Source organism: Phoxinus phoxinus (genome assembly GCF_949152265.1).
Source record: "Phoxinus phoxinus genome assembly, chromosome: 15".
NCBI classification, from domain to species: domain Eukaryota; kingdom Metazoa; phylum Chordata; class Actinopteri; order Cypriniformes; family Leuciscidae; genus Phoxinus; species Phoxinus phoxinus.
The window spans coordinates 8780969-8800362 of record NC_136890.1 but is presented as its reverse complement, the minus strand read 5'-3'; the positions used below and the strand labels follow the sequence as shown (position 1 = coordinate 8800362).

Sequence of the window (19394 nt, the reverse complement as noted above, 5' to 3'; positions counted from 1 at the left end):
ATGACCGAAAGAACAAGAATGCCGGATACAGGCGGCCGAAATGAGCTTTCTCCGCAGAGTGGCTGGGCGATCCCTTAGAGATAGGGTGAAGAGCTCGGCCACTCGGGAGGAGCTCAGAGTAGAGCCGCTGCTCCTCCACACCGAGAGGGGTCAGCTGAGGTGGCTCGGGCATCTGTTCCGGATGCCTTCCCGGAAGGTGTTCCGCGTCCCACCGGCAGGAGACCCCAGGGAAGACCTAGGACACGCTGGAGGGACTATGTCTCCCGGCTGGCCTGGGAACGCCTCGGTGTCCACCCCGGAAGAGCTGGAGGAAGTGTTTAGGGAGTAATAAGGTAATAAGTGTTAATAAGATACATTTACTTCATTGACAGCCTGCTTTTTTATCCCCTCTGTTGTCAGTGTTTCTTTGTCTGGGCACGAACACTGTACTCTGTACACACGCTGCTTGGTATCGGTTGTTGGTATCGGGGCATTTTTACGAGTACGGGCCCGATACCGATACTGGTATCTGTGCATCCCTAATTTGTTTAAATGTATCTGACCAAAAAGCACGTCGGCCCACCAGATGGCCAAACCAAACTAACCAAACTAACAATTAAAGTTTCTGAAATAAGGCCACAAAACACCTACTAAATATGTGTCCACAATGTGGATGTTGTCGCCTAGAGTTTTTGCTTCAAAATGATCTGAAAATAATCCTGCCAAATCATCCACATAAAACAATACATTGATGTACATTTTGTAAGACACTTTTGCTTGGAAAGGCAATATGCGCAGGGGCGTGAATGGTCATGAATAATGAATGGTTCACACCTGAGAAGACAATGACCCACATAATGAGCTGCATAATGAACCTTTTATTTAGGTGTGTCACTGAGCCACAAGAAAGAATGCAAGGACAAATATGTATATATTAGTGCTGCCAAACGATTAACATATTTAATCTCTCTCTCTCTCTCTCTCTCTCTCTCTCTCTCTCTCTCTCTCTCTCTCTCTCTCTCTCTCTCTCTCTCTCTCTCTCTCTCTCTCTCTCTCTCTCTCTCTCTCTCTCTCTCTCTCTCTCTCTCTCTCTCTCTCTCTCTCTCTCTCTCTCTCTCTCTCTCTCTCTCTCTCTCTCTCTCTCTCTCTCTCTCTCTCTCTCTCTCTCTCTCGTCCGTTAACGTTAATAATAATAAACTACATGCCTCGTTTGTTTTACTTTCTTTGCCATTGACATCCGACTGAACTACAAACTTTTCACTGACGTCTGTGAAAAAAGGATGCGCTCGACCGCGTCTGTGCCGCTGCGTGCTCAATCCACTGTGCATTTTTCTCTTATCAGCTAGCACACAACAGTTTAATATTCCACTAATAAGATACATTTACTTCATTGACAGCCTGCTTTTTTTATCCCCTCTGTTGTCAGTGTTTCTTTGTCTGGGCACGAACACTGTACTCTGTACACACGCTGCTTGGTATCGGTTGTTGGTATCGGGGCATTTTTACGAGTACGGGCCCGATACCGATACTGGTATCTGTGCATCCCTAATTTGTTTAAATGTATCTGACCAAAAAGCACGTCGGCCCACCAGATGGCCAGTCCGCCCCTGACATTTCTTTTTTAGAAGACTTATTCTGGCATATTGAGCGTTGCACTTTTCCCCATTCAAAACAACATGAGTGATGCGTGCATGCGTCTTGTGTTATACTATAGTCTTTGCTAATATTCAGCTGAGAGAGACCTCCGGTGGCGAATGGAAGGATTTTCAGGATTGGAATCCATGCAAATCATTACCACGAAATAACCCTCTTCTAATTAGCGAGAAAAGCTTGTGTCAGCTTGTCATTATTACAAAATAAACATCTTAAGGGCACTTAACTGATGTTTTTTTTTGTTTGTAATAATGACTGGCTAGCATGTAACAAACATTCATGCACTTATGCATTTTTTGTACCTGTGCACTGGTTGGTAGGTTAGTGATGGTGACTTTCAGGGGCTCGAGTATGGCCATGGCACGAGGGGCGATGTCATTAAGGATCTCCCTTACACATGACTCCAACAAGTGTGGCTCCATGGTGGTCTGGGCAACAGTCACACCCACCTAAAAACAACAACAACAACAGATGTTAATAGCAGGGTACAGTTTCTAATAGTGGTTAACCAACATATCAGCAACGAATAAAGGGGCCAACATCTGGAATTATAATTTTTTTAATTATCAGAATCGGCCAATTAGTTTCCTGTTTGACAGTTTGTGGAATTCCAAATAAGTCTTGCATCTAACACCAATGAAGCACACAACATCTATACCATTATATATAACAACGCTATAACAGGGCTGCATGATTAAGCCTCTGGGGTCTAAGGTGTTTTTGGGGTCCTTGAGGTGTTTTGACATGCCCTAACATTTGTGCTTTTTTCAGTTGCTTATAAACATAATAATGGCAAAGGTGTAATTACACTATTCAGCACAAACAGGGTGTTTGTAATAATATGCGAGCAACATGTATGTACATGTTTGTATTTGAGACAATAATGTTTATGCATGGTTATTGAAAAAACTAACAATTAAAGTTTCTGAAATAAGGCCACAAAACACCTACTAAATATGTGTCCACAATGTGGATGTTGTCGCCTAGAGTTTTTGCTTCAAAATGATCTGAAAATAATCCTGCCAAATCATCCACATAAAACAATACATTGATGTACATTTTGTAAGACACTTTTGCTTGGAAAGGCAATATGCGCAGGGGCGTGAATGGTCATGAATAATGAATGGTTCACACCTGAGAAGACAATGACCCACATAATGAGCTGCATAATGAACCTTTTATTTAGGTGTGTCACTGAGCCACAAGAAAGAATGCAAGGACAAATATGTATATATTAGTGCTGCCAAACGATTAACATATTTAATCACGATTAATCACATTCATGTCATAGTTAACTCGCGATTAATTGCACAATTTTATCTATTCTAAATGTCTCTTGATTTCTTTTTGTCCCATTATTTTTTCTCATTTTAATGCTCTTAACAACATGGAAAAGTGGATCGGCTTGCTTTGTGCAAATGTTTTTTTTTATTGAAAACAACATTGGCATATACTGTGTTCAATTTCACACTAACATTCTCCCATGGAGCAAATAATCTCTCACACAATGTAACACTGTCCATCAATAAAAGGGTGAAAGAAATACTGACAAGGTAACGTTACTGATATTGACGAGTGGGCGTAGAAATGCATCAGCTGTGTGTGTGCTTGGCCATCAAGTTGTATTTCAGACTGGACATGCTGCGATGATAGCTCAGTTCACAGTGACAAAACACAGATCACTTTGGTCTTGTCAATTGAACCATTTGGCAACTTTCTAAAACGTAAACTTTCCATTCAGAATCTTATTGGAATCCATTTCGGCGTCTCGCGCTCATCATTCATACACTGAATGGTTGCAAAGACCGGTACCACGACAAATATGATGAAGACCTTGAAAATGCACGGAGTAAACATAAGAGCAGAAAGTTGCTCCGTCTTCGACTGGTAAATAAAGAGATACCTTGTTGATCACTCTGACAGTGTTTATTGCAATAAATAATAACCTACTGAATGTACACTGCCGTTCAAATATGTGTTGGTTAGTCAGAATTTTCTTTTCAGTAAGGATGCATTAAAGTTATCAAAGGTGACATTAAAACATTAAATAAATGCTTATCTTTTGAATTTTTTATTCATCAAAGAATCATGAAAAAATTTATCATAGTTTCCAAAATATTAAGCAGCAAACTGTTTTCATATTTCTGAAGGGTCATGTGACACTGAAGTAATGATTTTGAAAATTCAGCTTTGACATCACAGGAATAAATTAAATTTTGAAATATATTCAAATAAGATTTTAAAATGTGTTATGTAATCTTGTTAAAATGGATTTCATAAAATTGCTATCGAAAAAAGTATCGTTAGGCACCGGTATCGAAACTGAGGTATCGAAATTGGCACCGGATCGAAAGATTTTGAACAATACCCAGCCCTAGTTCCAAGTGAGAATGTTAGTGTGAAATTTAACACATATGCCAATGTTGTTTTCAATAAATAAAAAACATTTGCACAAAGCAAGCCGATCCACTTTTCCATGTTGATAAGAGCATTAAAATGAAAAAAAAAAATAATGGGACAAAAAGAAATCAAGAGACATTTAGAATAGATAAAAATGTGCGATTAATCGCGAGTTAACTATGACATTAATGCGATTAATCGCGATTAAATATTTTAATCATTTGACAGCCCTAATATATATATATATATATTAGGGGTGGAGCCGAACCCGAATACGGTATTCGGAAAGGCACAAATAACGTGTTTTTTACAAATACTTATTTCGAACAAATACTTTAAAAAATATTTGTATTCGGGAACAAGAAAAACTTTATTTCAAAAAGCTGCGTTTCCTCATGAGACCGCAGTGCACGACGCCCGGATGAGTGAGTGAGTGACGGACACAGGCTGCTCCACAGTCCACACAGCAACAGAGAGCGCTCGGCTGATCGAAAAAACACTTAACTCCATCACTATTTTTGTTGAATAGATGTTTGTACCTTAACTGGGTTCCTGAGGCAGTTTGTAAATTTCGAGAAGCGATCGGGAGATTATTCCATTACGCGGCATTATTGACGTCTGCAGTCGGGTGCTCTCATGCTCGCTCTGTTTACGTAACGTCAGCTGTTTAGCGCGGTAATTTAGACAATAGGCTGTTGACAGAGTAACGTTAACGTTTGGTTAAAACGTTTAAAAATGCTTGTGTAGTTTTGTCGAATTGTACGCACGTGTGGGAGTTACATGGTACGTAAGTTACTCTGTCTTTTGCAGACAGCAAGATGTAGGCTGTAGGCTTCATAATGTTCACAATGGTATTTTATTAGTTGTTGGTTTAACCATGATGAGGTAATGGCTGTTATGTTATTTTCTTTTCAATGACATTCCTTGTTTCATTGCTGGATTTATGGAAAAACATCAACCAATATTGCATATCCATAATTATTATAATGGATATAATTAAAGAATACTTACACATAACGTAAATTAGAAGTGTAACGCAAATTTTTTTTTTATGATTACGATTTTTACGCCTATTTTGAATTTTACTCGAATACAAATACAAATACTTTTCCCCCCTCAACAAATACAAATACAGATACAAATAGCGGCTGCTTTGCACACCCCTAATATATATATATATATATATATATAATATACTTTATATTTATTTTAATCAATATTTAATAAATTACAAAAACTTTTAAATAAACATGATTCTACTTTAGATGACAACTTCTTCAATCTGTAATCCTATTATAGTATTTTCCACAAAGTAATTGTTTAAAAATATATAAATATGTGAATAATAAGAAAGTAAACTGTAAAAGGGCACTCTGAGGGTAAAAAGGGTAATCTGGGTAATTTTGTGCGCACAGGTAATCATATTTTTTCAAATAAAGACAAGGTAACGCTAATTTTACATACAGTTCACAGCTAAAACGATATGAATATGACACAGTTGGCAACTGGATATAGCACAGCATATTTTAAAATGAAGGCTTTAAAGTTTTCCGATCGCGTCTCCTGTGAAGCTGATCTTCTGTTCGCATCCACTTACTTCACACGGACCGACCGTCACTCACGTTTATGCAGGCTACAAATGCACACTTCACAAGAAATCACAGCTGGATTCGATTAAATCTGCAAGTTTTGTGAAATTGAATGTTTATTAGATATTCAGAGATTTGTTTAAATTATGTAGATGCGCATTTGCTGAATGTTGACGGCAAACGAGAAAGTATTTTAGCCTGATTGAGTGAGTGAGTGAGCGAGAGAGTGTGTGTGCGCTACTGAGTGAGCGTGCGTTTGTGTGTGTGAGTGAGCGCGAGAGTGTGTTGTGTGTGTGTGTGCGCACGCTGTTTGTGTGAGTGAGTGAGCGTGAGAAAGTGCGTGTGTGTGTGCGTGTGAGTGTGTGTGTGTGTGTGTGAGAGAGAGAGTGAGCGCTGTTGTGTGTGTGTGTGTGTGTGTGTGTGTGTGTGAGTGAGCGCGAGAGAGTGTGCGTATGTGTGCGAGTGAATGTGTGTGTGAGATGGCACGCGATGACTGGTCGGAAAGCAACGTGTAGTTGACATGTTTCTTGTCCATGACAAGAAGATAAAGCCGCCATACTGCGACATCTACAGAAACGGAGGTTGTAGTTCACCAGGTCACACCCCGTTTAAAACGTGATTTAAATTATTATTATTATTTTATTTTAGTTTTTTACATCGATTTTTTGAGCTGGAAATCGATGTTGTATATCATGAATATAAAAATCGCGATGTATTGCTGTATCGATTTTTTAGCACACCCCTAATCAATATGCAGTATTCGTAAGAGAAGGAATACCGTTAAAACCTTAATGATACCCATCCCTACCTATGCATGTGTCATGCGTTTGTATAGATTGTTTCATTCTTTTTCTTTTCATGAAAGTGGTGTGCTTTTGCTCCTCCTTAAAAGCCCAAACTTAAGGTGCAAATCAGTAAAATCATGTAATGTGACTTTCATAAAATGCAGTCTACTGTGGGACATGATTAATATTGAAGTTATTAAAAGTGTTTAAAGTGTGAGTGTGAGTGTGCTCAGAGGATCACAGATTAATTAAAAATGGCTGTAAAATATCGACATTGATTTTTACCGATAACGGATATCACAAAGCAACTATCACTGCCGATTACTCTGCAAATTATGTACGTGTGTGAACCTCAATCACCACAAATTCAAAACACAACATTTAATGCTATTTGCAAGACATTTACACGAATAGTTCATCAAAAATTTAAATGGTAATTTTTAGGAATAAATTGTCATTTTCTCATATATTTAAATTACTTTTTTCCATAATGCACAAATTCCATAGTGGCAAGGAACAAAACTCCATCAGGTGACAGAATGGAGAGAAAAACCTTGGGAGAAACCAGGCTCAGTCAGAGGAGAACTGGCCCCCGACTGAGCCTGGTTTCTCCCAAGGTTTTTTTCTCCATTCTGTCACCTGATGGAGTTTTGGTTCCTTGCCACTGTTGCCTTGGCTTTTGGCTTGCTTAGTTGGGGACATTTAATATTCAACAATATTATTATATATTATTATACAATATTATCTGCCTGTATGCTATATTCAAATTAATGAATCCTTAACTTTGAAATACGTATGATAAAATGTATACTTTAGTTTTTTACACTTGAAATATTGTTAAAATTTTAATTGTTGTTGTAATTGTAACCTTTTTAATAAAATGGCAAAAAATATATTAACAAGGTAGATGTAAACTAAATCTTAAAAGGTCAATATAAACCATCTCTTTAAATATTTTTTATTGTGTTTTATTAGTGACAAATTTGTGGAGAGGATACATATTCCAGAGAATATGCATATTTCAGAATTTTCTGAAAATACAGTGCGAGAATGAACTGCACAATTTCTAGAAATGTTTACCTTATTATACAATTTGCAAGTATACAGAATTTGTCGAAAAAAAAAAAAAATTCAAGATGTTTCCAACTGAACCAATTTTGTAGATGTATATATATTAGGGGTGTCATTTAAACGCGTTACTCGTCCACTCTTTGGCCGGTTCGCAAGCCAAACAAGTGTGTGCGGCGTGCCTGTTGTTTTGTTTCTGGTCTAGCTAGATCCGGTATGGTGTTGTAGTTTTTATAACGTTACTAGCTGTTGCAAAAGCATGTGAAAAAAAACTGCAAAGTTTGCTAGGCGTTAATCTCGCGATAAAAAAATTGACGCCGTTAAAATGGGTTTGCGTTAACGCCATTAATAACGCGTTTAACGGACCACCCTAATATATATATATATATATATATATCAGCTTTATATCGGCCACCCTGCTCTCTAAGATATCGGCTATCAAAAAAACAACATCGGTCGACCACTAGTCGAAAGTGCATGATAAATAAAGTTCTCCCAATAGAAAGAATCGAACAGACTAAACGAGTCGTCAGGAATTCCAGTCTCACTTCCGTGGTCTGCAAACGTAACGTCTCTTGTAGTTATCATTAGCTCCTGGTACTATTAAATCTTTCAAGTATCTTGATTTGAACTACTTATGATATCATACAATGTTGCTCCATTTTTCTCTCACCCGGGCACAGAAATTGTTGATAGCTAGTGGAGGGAACCCACGTCTCCTGAGAGCTGTGAGGGTGAACAGTCGTGGATCATCCCAATCTCTGAAACATACAACACAGGACACAAACATAATCCAAAAATTCACAAATAAATGACCAAAAATAAATAAATGTATGTGCGCGTTACCTAACAACTCCTGTTTCCACCAGTTTTATGATCTTTCTCTTGGAAACAACAGTATAAGTAAGGTTGAGTCTGCCATATTCCCACTGCACCGGGCAGTACACATCCAGAGCATTACACAACCAGTAATATGATGATCGTCTGAAAGAGGAAAAAAAATATCATGTAATACATACATACTATAGCCTCAGATATATGCACACAAAGAAAGAACAGTGTTATTATTCTGAGCTTGATTTCAACTTCTTAAATAAAAAGTTTCTAAGGATAGTTGGAGCCATGAATGCTGATTGGTTAATACAGTGTTCCAGTTGTACTAAACTACACAATATGGTAACAGTCGTAATGTGAAACCTATTAAGTAGCTACTCTGTACAGTGGAGAAAATAATTATTTGATCCCCTCATGATTTTGTGTACAGTGGAGAAAATAATTATTTTTTTAGTTTGCCCACTTACAAAGAAATGAAGGGTCTATAATTTTGATGGTAGGTTTTAGGGCTGTCGCGGTGAAGGAATTTCCCTTGCGGTAATTTTGAGTGGCTCAATAGTGACAATACAATAGAGTGGCTCAATATAGAATAATATGCGGTATTATCGCCATTTATTTATTTATTTATTTGGATTAGGGCTGAACGATTTTGGAAAATAATCGAATTGCGATTATTTTGACCAATATTGCGATTGCGATTTAATATGTGATTATTTTTTAAGCTCTTTATCTTTTATATTATTCAACAAACACAAGCAATAAATCATTGTAAAATATGGATGGGAATCTTTAGGCACCTCATGAGCCGATCAACTTTTTTTATTTATTAATTAATCTTATTAATAAAACTTTTAATATTTATTTAATGACATATGTAATTATAAGTAGGCTACTTTAAAAATAATTACACATTAAAAAACTAAATTAATACAATTACATGTTAAGAATTTTAAATAGGCTATATAAACGAATAGCTTCAAAACATAAAAGTTATCAATAACAAAGAGGGGAAAAAACATTACAAGCAATAAACAAAGAGTGCTTTCAGTATTTAAGAGTAGTCTGAATGTTTTCCATTCAAGAGCTGTGATTAAGTGATTTTTCTTTCTCAGTTTAGATACGATAAGCTGCTTCACACTTATGCACAGATTTCTTTTGAAATATATGATGTGGTTTGTCCTGTCTGTTTAATAACTTAAGACATAACTGACTGTTTACATTAATTTCGCGTCTTAACGCATTTTGGGATGCAAGTATAGGCTATATTTAACCACGTAGACAGAGTCGCTCACAGCCGCATGTGAGAGCGCTCTTCACAAAGCGGGCGTGAGTATTTGAAATTGAAAGCAGCTTCTGTCGATGGTTTTCATATTTTTATTTTTAATATATAAGCCAACTGCATTCCAAAAGACATATGATGCCTTTATAGAGCATTTGTAAGGAAAATAACGGCGGGCGGGACCGCGCACTACTAGAGTAACATCAAGCGCGCGTATTTCACAGCGAGTGCCATATGATCTTCTAGTCAGTGCAATGAAGCCCGCGAATGTCCAACAATTCGCTTCAACTTTTCCGAACTGTAGGCTATGAAAGACTATTTTTCGGAAGGTTCGAATGTGTGTGTGTGACAGAGGAATTAGAAGCAAGCTTCTGCGATTACAAAATCGCGTTTCATCATATCGCGATATTATCGCAAATGCAATTAATCGTTCAGCCCTAATTTGGATTTATTTAAAATAATTTGTTGCTATTTAAATAAGTGTTACGATGTGGTCAGCATGCACAAAAACGAGGACATTTTTCAGTAACCATGTAACCGAAACTAAACAGCGTCTCTGAGCATTGAAAGGCTGTCACTCAGCGCACAGTTACATTGTTACGGCAACGGACTGTCTTTGAGTGAGTCATTAAACCGATCATTCAACTAACACATTCAAAAACGCTGATTTATTAAAAGATAGATGTAATGAAACAAGGTGTTAATTATTTTTAACATTGAGCTCCACTTTTCAAGGCTCAGCTGACCAGCAATGCGTTGCATGGTTAACGCTGAAGCTGATGGCATTGATTCAATGCGTGACTCGCTGATATTTTTTTCCCGTGGCTTCCTCGCGCTGTGGAATGCTGACCAGCGCTGACGCTGATGCCATGGTAAATACCTTAAACGTTAAAAGGGTGATACAGCAAATATTTCGCTTTCCTTGGACACGGCAACCTTTTCATAAATATATATGACTTGACCTCAAAGACAGACGCAGGTAATCGCAGGCGCTCAGTCGCTCTCATTCACTGTCTGTTTAGAATTAAGTGCAAATCCACAAAGCCTCTGTACAAATCACCATGATAAACAGTCTTGTTATCATTATTAACTTATTTAACATTCAATACACATGCACAAAGTTCAAAACAAGAAGGGTATAGCATTATGAAAAAAGAAAACGTGAATATCGCGGTTGCTGCGGTTACTTGCATTCCTCTGCGGTTGGCTTGTCAGTAGCTCGGTACTACAATATTGCGGTTATCGCAACAGCCCTAGTAGGTTTAGTTTAAAGGTGCTGTATGGAGTTTTCAGCGACATCTAGCGGTGATGTTTCAGATTGCAACCAATACGTTTACAAGCGAGTGCTCGTGCGCGTGCACAACATTATTACACAAGTCTTGCTGGATCCCTCTTCATTGTTGCTTTTGTTGATACTGAATCAAATCAAAATCGAAGAGAAATCAAAAGCTTGTGAATTGGAATAGAAATTAATCATGAAATCTGTCTCAATACCCAGCCCTACCTGATAATCTGATAAAATAATGAGTGACATACCTGGCCTGAAACTCTTTGGTACACAGTGAGTGTGTGATGTGTTCAATGGAGTCACACAGACAATGTGTGTAATCATACGTGGGGTATATGCACCTGTACACAAGAACAGAGCGGCATGAAATTAAGAAACTAAACCACACCATGTGAGCAAAACAAATTGTCTTACCATGTGTCTTCTGTCCTGTGATGTGGCGTGTATTTGATCCGGTACGCCACAGGGTCCATTTTCCCATCTTCCATGACCATCTTCATTCTGAGAGTGGCTTCCCCTTCTGCAAACATGCCCTTCCTCATCCTGTCAAACAAAACCAAAGACTCGCCCACGGGTCGCTCTCTCCATGGGGAGGGAGGGACATTGTGACCCTTAAGCTCCTCTCCATGCTGGTGGCACACATACGCATGACCCCTTACACAAAAACAAACAAAAAGGATTCAGTAGTCAATAATATAGACCGCATTCAAACACACACACACACACACACACACACACACACACACACACACACACACACACACACACACACACACACACACACACACACACACACACTAAATGCCATTGTTTTCTCAGGTAATTATATATAATTTATTTTAAAGGATCATATCCGTATCGATTCTCTTATCGCACGGAGAAGGACAACTATATTTCGCCCTATCTATATTTTGTCCCACCCCTAGTGAGAAATGACTGGCTGAATAATCACTTAAGTCTGATGTGCATTTTAATTGGCACATGAATCACAATGTAATACAGCCTGAAAAAACAAAGTATTTGTATACAAGTATTTGTACTTCCACTATATATTCTGCTGTTAAAGAGCATTTATAATCTGAACCAGTGAACGTTCCAGAGTAAAGCGTGTGTTCGTTTACACACAAGAAAGTCATGATCCGGTGTTTTCATTGTCTCAGAGTAATAATACATTTTGTTTTTCAGAAAGTAATCTCCTAATCACTGGACATTTATTTTGATTTAGTTAATTCTCTCACAGCCTGGACGGAGGAGCTTAATATTAACAAAACAAAAGAAATGTGTTGTGAGGCTAATAATGCACGTACACTTTTTAAGCGCTGTAGCCCCTGAATGAAAATTTTAGAAGCACAAGCAAAACAAAATAACTGTAATACTGACACATTCTTTAATAATAATAATAAATAGACTTAACGTACAGATATTACAATGCGCAGTTTTATTTTATGTTCACAGACTCCAGACTAACATTTGAGGGCAGCAGCACTGGAGTTCTGCAGAGTCCTGTTGGTCATCACATTAAAAATAACATTTATATGAGATATTATAGTTTTGAAGTGCTGGAAAAAGATGTGTAGTACTTGTAAGCGTTTGACTATTTCTGTCATAATACCATAGTTATGGTTAAAGTTAATACATTGGCCTAAATCCATGGTGAATGTTGCTGATTTGTGGACTGAAAGCCTTCTATAGGTGTTTCTCCTGGTTTCCACGTCAGCGCTGTTTGATCTGATATCTATGGTTTATAACAGATAACTCTGCACCGAATCGAAATGTTTCTCACTGGATCTCGCAGAGATAATGCTATTAATTCTGTGGCGAATTCAATGGATTTCTTCACTGGATCTTCAGAGTCTGGGGCCCTGTAACAGTGTTGCGTTTTTCGAGATCGGCCCACGACTGGCAAGTTCGGGGCGCTGCGCTGTTTATCATTTGTCCGTACTAATAAACGGTCTGTGAAGCATAAATTAATATTATTGATGAATGAATTGATGAAAAATTAATACAACTATATTCACCTTTTTTTAAATAATCCATTAAACCTGCTGAGAAACGAGGAGCGTGAACTAAAATGAACAGTTCCACGCGCATGCCCGGGAAACTCATAAATATTAATGTAGGCTCCGCCCACTGCCTCTACAGATGCACAACTCACTTTTGCTCAACTCTTCTCAGTGCAAAAGGGAGAGCGCACGAAACTTGTTACTTGAAAGCGAAAAACAGTGTTTGAGATTCGTCGCAGCAGATTCAAGCAGTTGTAGTATGTACTTGTTTTTGTGCTAGAAAAATATCCAAGACATTTGTGAGAATATTCTACAAGTGTCCAACTCTCATTGGATGAATGCACATACTGATTTGCGGATGTGCAACATTTCTCTGTGACTTCACATTTGTTGATGTGGTTGTGTGAATGCGTTTTGCACCATATTCACTGCAGCAAAAATGTGAGCGTACAAGTTTCTTAATTTGTGATTTGTAGAATAGGATTTGCGCACCTGCAATGCAGAATTTGAGAAGGTCTAACTGTTGTGTTGTGTTTGTGGAAGAGAAAAAAAATTCTACAAGTTTGCAACTCTTAAAACATTTCTCTCTGTGACTTCAAATTCACTGATACACATTCAGTGTGGCTATTCTCTACAACTACACATTTCACTGTCACAGGCGTTCAGATGATTTGCACCAAATATACCTTCATACCCTGAGACATCAGGTTTGTAATCTCACCTGCGAATGAGATCAACAGCAAGATCGTAGAGAAGCTGGAAGTTATCAGAGGCGTGCGTGACACAGTATGGTCTGTACCCTGAGTGATGGTGAAGAACAAAAACAAATATACATGTATGTGTGAAAAATGGTCGTCAATAGAAAGGTACACATTTGAAACATTTGTGTAACTAGGGCTGCACGATTAATCGCAATTTACATGTAATCGCACTTAAATCGAGATGGCTTATTATGAAATCGCAAAGGCTGCGATTATCTTTGATGCGCAGCTCGTCATTGATGTACGGCTCTGTAAACGCTGCTCCATCTGAAAGCACTGTGAGTTTGAGTTTCATATAACGTCCATTTGAAAAAGCAACGCGCGTCAAACATCTGTCCAAACATGAGAAGCATATATGAACCTCTTGTCCAACAAAAGACAACATTTAATAACATGCATTTACTCCAAACTCACTTCATAACGACAGATGAGCATCATTTGTGAGATGATGTGGCCTCTTACACAGAATAAGGCAGTCGTGTATTTATAAGTCATGTTTAATCAATCAAAGCATTTCAATCTTCTGTTTTTTTCAGCTACAGCGATAGGGATTTCCTGAAATGATGCGCGTTATTGTACTTCTGCGGCAGAGCATATTTATCGTGTGTGTGTGAGAGCGCAGACTTTGCCAAATCGCGTGTGGTTTTATTGTGATTAATCATGCAGCCCTAATTGCAAGCACACACTGCAGCAAAGTCTGTTATAGCAAGTGTCAACTTTCTCTTTTCGAGTAACTACTGTAACAATGAGCAATCGTTTGAAAAGAACAGACCACAAGTGAGATAAGGTGCTCAACTCAACTCAACTCAACAAAAAAAAAAACGGTACACAGGATTAGAACCACAAGACGGTGAGTAAGTGATGACAATTTTCATGTTTGAGTGTACTGCTCAGTCTCAGCAGACAGCTTGTGATTGGATCAGCCAAGTCAGATCTTAATACTCACCAAGCCACTCCACCATGTCTTTGATGGCAGTGAAGTACTTCTCCTCCTCTTTCTCTGGGTTTGTGTCGTCATACCGCAGGAAACAGATGCCATTATTGGCCTTCACACAGACACAAAGTCAAAAAGGATTTTTTTTGTCATGCAAAGTTGTTAAGGTGAGTGTGTGTGTGTGTGTGTGTGTGTGTGTGTGTGCATCTATGTGTACCTTGGCAAAACCAAAATTGAAGTTAATTGCTTTGGCATGACCAATATGCAGAATACCATTAGGCTCAGGGGGGAAACGGGTGCGGACCTACAAAGAGAGAATTTGATTTAAACAGAAAATACTGAACACAAGTTTAGTTCCTTAATGTTCCTAGTCTTATTGTGCACACTTCATTGCCACTAATTCAAAAGACAAAAAGTGCATTCAGGTCATACCTGTCCTCCAGTGACTTCCAGGTGCTTCTTCAGCAAATTCACTGTGTTGGGTGTTACAACATAACCCTCCGTTTTGTAATTCTCCCCTAGAGAAAAAACAACAATAAATCACAATTCACTTTTAGCCATTAAAAAGAACAAAAAAATCCCCCGATGGTACATTGTACAAAGCCTCAATATGCAAAGCTTAACCCAAAGTCTATGGGTGCTTCTCAATACTCAAATGGATGCTTCCTCATTCCTCCATCATCCAGCCTGTGACATCTAAAATATTTCAAAGGGCTTCTTGATTCATATTTATTATGAATTTCTTAAATAACCAAACTTCAACAACATAAGGGCAGATCCTATGTACGCAGCTGATGACGCACTGAAGTGACACTCGAGTAATCAAGAATATACAAATAAGCTTTCCTTGATTTAGGGCTGCAACAAATTAATCGGATGAAGAATTTTTTTTTATATACATTTACATTTTTATTCATTATTTTAAACAATATTATTCCACATCCTACTCAATGCTATCCTCCAAACAATGTGTACTATAAAGCATATAAAAAAAAACAAATAAAGTGAATGTATCTCTACAGGCTATGCTGCACATTATTAGAAAAAAGGGCTAAAATAGATTTTAAACCTAAAATCAATCAACTGCTTACCTTTTTAAAGCAGAAACTAAAATGACTAAATTAAAACTGACAAACAAAAACTTAACTTGTACGAGATATGAAGAACACACACATTCACTCATCCTAAGCAATAGTGCATTTTATGTTACTGCTCTCGTAAATATGACTTCTCGTGCTACACATATAATATTAAATCTACACTTAATTTCGAAAAAAAAAATTTTGTAACACATTTTTGCAAAATGTGCATTTTAGTCAGAATTATTGTCCCTTAAAAATAAAAAACACTCATGTTTCAAATAACTTGGATCATATACCTTTCCCGCAGCAGCTCACTCTGTGTCCTTATGCTCACTATTCTCCATATGCATTTTGTTAATAGAAATGGGTTATTCGGTTACTGTAAAGCAACGTGACTGGCTGATTTTTCCGTCCACAGTGCACACACGCAACTAAAAATCAAATTTGTTGATTATTTAGTTGTTGCAGCCCTACTTCGATTCCTCCGTCCTCATTTTCTTTCCCTGCATCCTTCCAAGGGGGGTGGAGTTAAAAAGAAAGAAAAAAAAGCACGGAAAGAAAGAGGAGATGCACAAATAAGCAATGTAGTAGCACCCTATGTAGCGAACTGGACACCGATATGTCAACACTCTCACCTGGCTTATGGAACTTCAGCGCCTCTCCTCTCAGCTGCTCCATCAATGATTTCCCTTCTGTTTTTCCTTCACCTAGAGAGAGAAAGACGGAAATAGACTTTTACATTTTAAGAAGAAAATATGTTAGGGTGCAAGGTGGTTTTACACCCTCCTTTAAAGGGATAGTTCATCCAAAAATATAAACAAAAAAACTAAATATCAACAAAAAATTATCTGAGAAATCCTTTTGTTGTCCATAAAATAGCAGTCTATGTTCACCAAACCTTTGGTTACAGAAGAAAAGGTCATGCAGGAATGACACGAGGGTGAATAAATTATGACAATTTTCATTTTAGAGTGAATTACCTCTTTAATGCAAGTCCATGTGTCAGATTCAAAATAGCCCTTCACCAGCACTTACAGTTCTTCTTCCGACACACAATATGAGACCACTACGCTTCACTAGGTCAGTCTCACAGGCACTCATTCCAGTTCCCCCATACAAAAACTACTATGGTCAGAAATCCTTTTTCTATATACTCTAAAATTTGGAATGACATTCCCCATCACATCATTCGAACATTATCATCCATCACATATTTCAAAAAGTACAATAGCACAAATGGCATGGGAAAACTAAATGTCAATGTTTCAAAATTAAAGATAGGGGGTTTATTCAAATCAGTATAATTTGAACAAACCATACTACATGTGAAAGAGTGAGCATACTTTGACAAAAGTTCAAGATCAGTTAATTTTTTTCACCAGATTTCTTCAGTACATTAAGTTTTGAGGTCTATTTAACAATAAAACACTGCAGTCTTCGCTGTATGAATTACATATACATTGATTCTTATTAAAGCTACTTAAAGGGATAGTTCACTTTGAAATTAATTTTTGATATGTTTTAGCTTACCTCAAGGGCATCCAAGATGTAGGTGTCTTTGTTTCCACAGTATTTTCAATTTTGATATTTTTAGGTCAAACCGTTGTTGTCTGACATTCATATCATGCAGGTCTATGGGGTCCACCTCAAAGAGCATGCACAGAGAAGTCCAAATTAAACATGACTTAATGACTCGTAAATGTAAGTACACATCGATGGCCTAAGACACAAAACGAGCGGTTTGTGTGAGAAAACGAACAGTATTTATATCGTTTTTACCTCTTGTAACACAGCCACGTCCAAAGTGATCTGAGGGCGCGAGCGCATCCTGGTGTGTGACGTGTGCGCAGACTGGTGCATAGATGTATACACTAGATGTCGCCTTGGCTACGGCAGTTCATTGGAACGAATGTCTTTAATGCGACATCTAGTGTATATATATCTATGCACCAGTCTGCGTACACGTCACACAGAAGGAAGCGCCCGCGCCCTCAGAGTACGTGGACGCGACTGATTACAAGAGGTAAAAACGATATAAATACTGTTCGTTTTCTCACACAAACCGCTCGTTTCGTGTCTTAGGCCATCAATGTGTACTTACATTTACGAGTCATTAAGGGTGTATTCACACCAGGAAAGTCCGATAGTTCACTTGCTTTGGTCCAGACCAAATAATTTGTTTTGTTTTTTTGTTTGGTACGGTTCGCTTTCACACTGCTCTTTTTGCAAGTGAACCAAAATGTGTAAACAAAACCACACGTGTGCTAAGGTCGTCCATTCATTGGACAAGGATTCTCAAGTAGAGAAATCAGGAAGTGCAAAAAAAAAAAGGCTCGGAGATATAAAAAAATAAAAAATAAATAAAAATAAATTTGGAGATATTTCGTACTGCAATATTTGTTCTTTTACTGTTTTTGTGTTATTCTCTACAAACGCAATATGAAGAAACTAATGAGTATCATATGACACAATGTCATCTATACGATGTTATAATTCGGATTTTGAGAAGACGACGATGTGCTGCGGTTCCGGCGGAGAGAACATGCTCTCATGTGCGCCTACCATGGGATGCTGACAGTGGGTATAAAGTATAAAGTTTAGATTCATAGAGAGGGGCTATGTTCACACATTCAAATAATGAGATTCGTATTGTATATAGGCTACTGCTAACAAGTGCTGTCAACGTTAACGCTTGTGATTTAAGTTTGACCAGTTTAACGTAAATTAACGCAGCACCCCCCCCACACCCACCATCCCTGTATTGTAACTATCGTTACATTATATGAACTCGTATTCATGCAAATGCTTTTAAAGCATTTATGCGCGATTAGACTAAAGAGAACGCTCTGTATGTGAATGTCCTGATGCGCACACACTCATTCATTCATTCCACTCCAATGATCAGTGTTGTGCCAGTTCATACTTAAAAAGAACTAGCTCAAAGTTCAGATAATGAACTAGTTCATGTTCATAGTTCTTTTTTTTTTTAAATGAACTAAGTTCACGTTCATTTGTTAAATTATTTTAACAAAGATGTAGGCTATTATTAATCCGGTGACGCGTGTATTGATTTTTATTAATAAACAAGTGTTTTCTCTAAAAGTGTCGACTCGGCTGCAAAGATGAAGTTGACGATCGCCATCTCCGTGTGAACGCGCTTATAGAGAGAAATGCACATAAATAAGCCTAATAATGGATTACATAATCAGAGAGTAGCCTTTTTCGTTTTGAATTATTTCGTTTAAAGACATTTCAAGCTTTGTGTATTTGTTGTATTTGTCATGTCTGTGTGAGGCATACACTGAGTTTCGTTAAGTTAGGATGTGCTCTAGTTCACGTGCAACGCAAGTGAGTGCGCGGGCGCCTCCGTTATATTTGTTTCGTCGGCCTATTCATTAGGCAATTGGTTGATGAAAAATTGATTAAAATTAAGATACAATTTATACAAAACGAAATTCACTTTAAAGAAAGGCTTTCTATAACAACTTCAACTTCAACGGTCAAAATCATGTCTGACCCGCTCCATGTCTCATATTGCGCATCCTATCTCGGTCGTGCTGTTCACTTTTCATAAATCAACATAAATGGGAAAAAAATAACATTATAATATTTTAACAAATATGAAACGCGCTTTTTTAATGGCTACAACAGTATAGTAGGCCTACATATCCTACTCTCTATTTGTACAAATTTCTGCACATTAATTTAATTCTAAATTTTGCACACACAAGTTGAAAGG

At 37.7% G+C, this 19394-nt stretch overlaps 1 protein-coding gene across 1 annotated transcript in view; it reads right to left on the bottom strand.

Moving 5' to 3' along the window:
- The window catches only part of qars1 (glutaminyl-tRNA synthetase 1), a 46435-nt gene that overhangs the window by 5619 nt on the left and 21422 nt on the right, over window positions 1–19394 (bottom strand). Inside the window, exons 8-17 of the mRNA XM_079638673.1 lie at window positions 16291–16362; window positions 15006–15091; window positions 14791–14877; window positions 14586–14685; window positions 13600–13678; window positions 11290–11529; window positions 11124–11216; window positions 8321–8458; window positions 8148–8235; window positions 1935–2081 (exon numbers count right to left, since the gene is read on the bottom strand). Of these exons, the coding sequence (XP_079494799.1) occupies window positions 1935–2081; window positions 8148–8235; window positions 8321–8458; window positions 11124–11216; window positions 11290–11529; window positions 13600–13678; window positions 14586–14685; window positions 14791–14877; window positions 15006–15091; window positions 16291–16362 (1130 nt within the window). The remainder of the gene's footprint in view (window positions 1–1934; window positions 2082–8147; window positions 8236–8320; window positions 8459–11123; window positions 11217–11289; window positions 11530–13599; window positions 13679–14585; window positions 14686–14790; window positions 14878–15005; window positions 15092–16290; window positions 16363–19394) is intronic.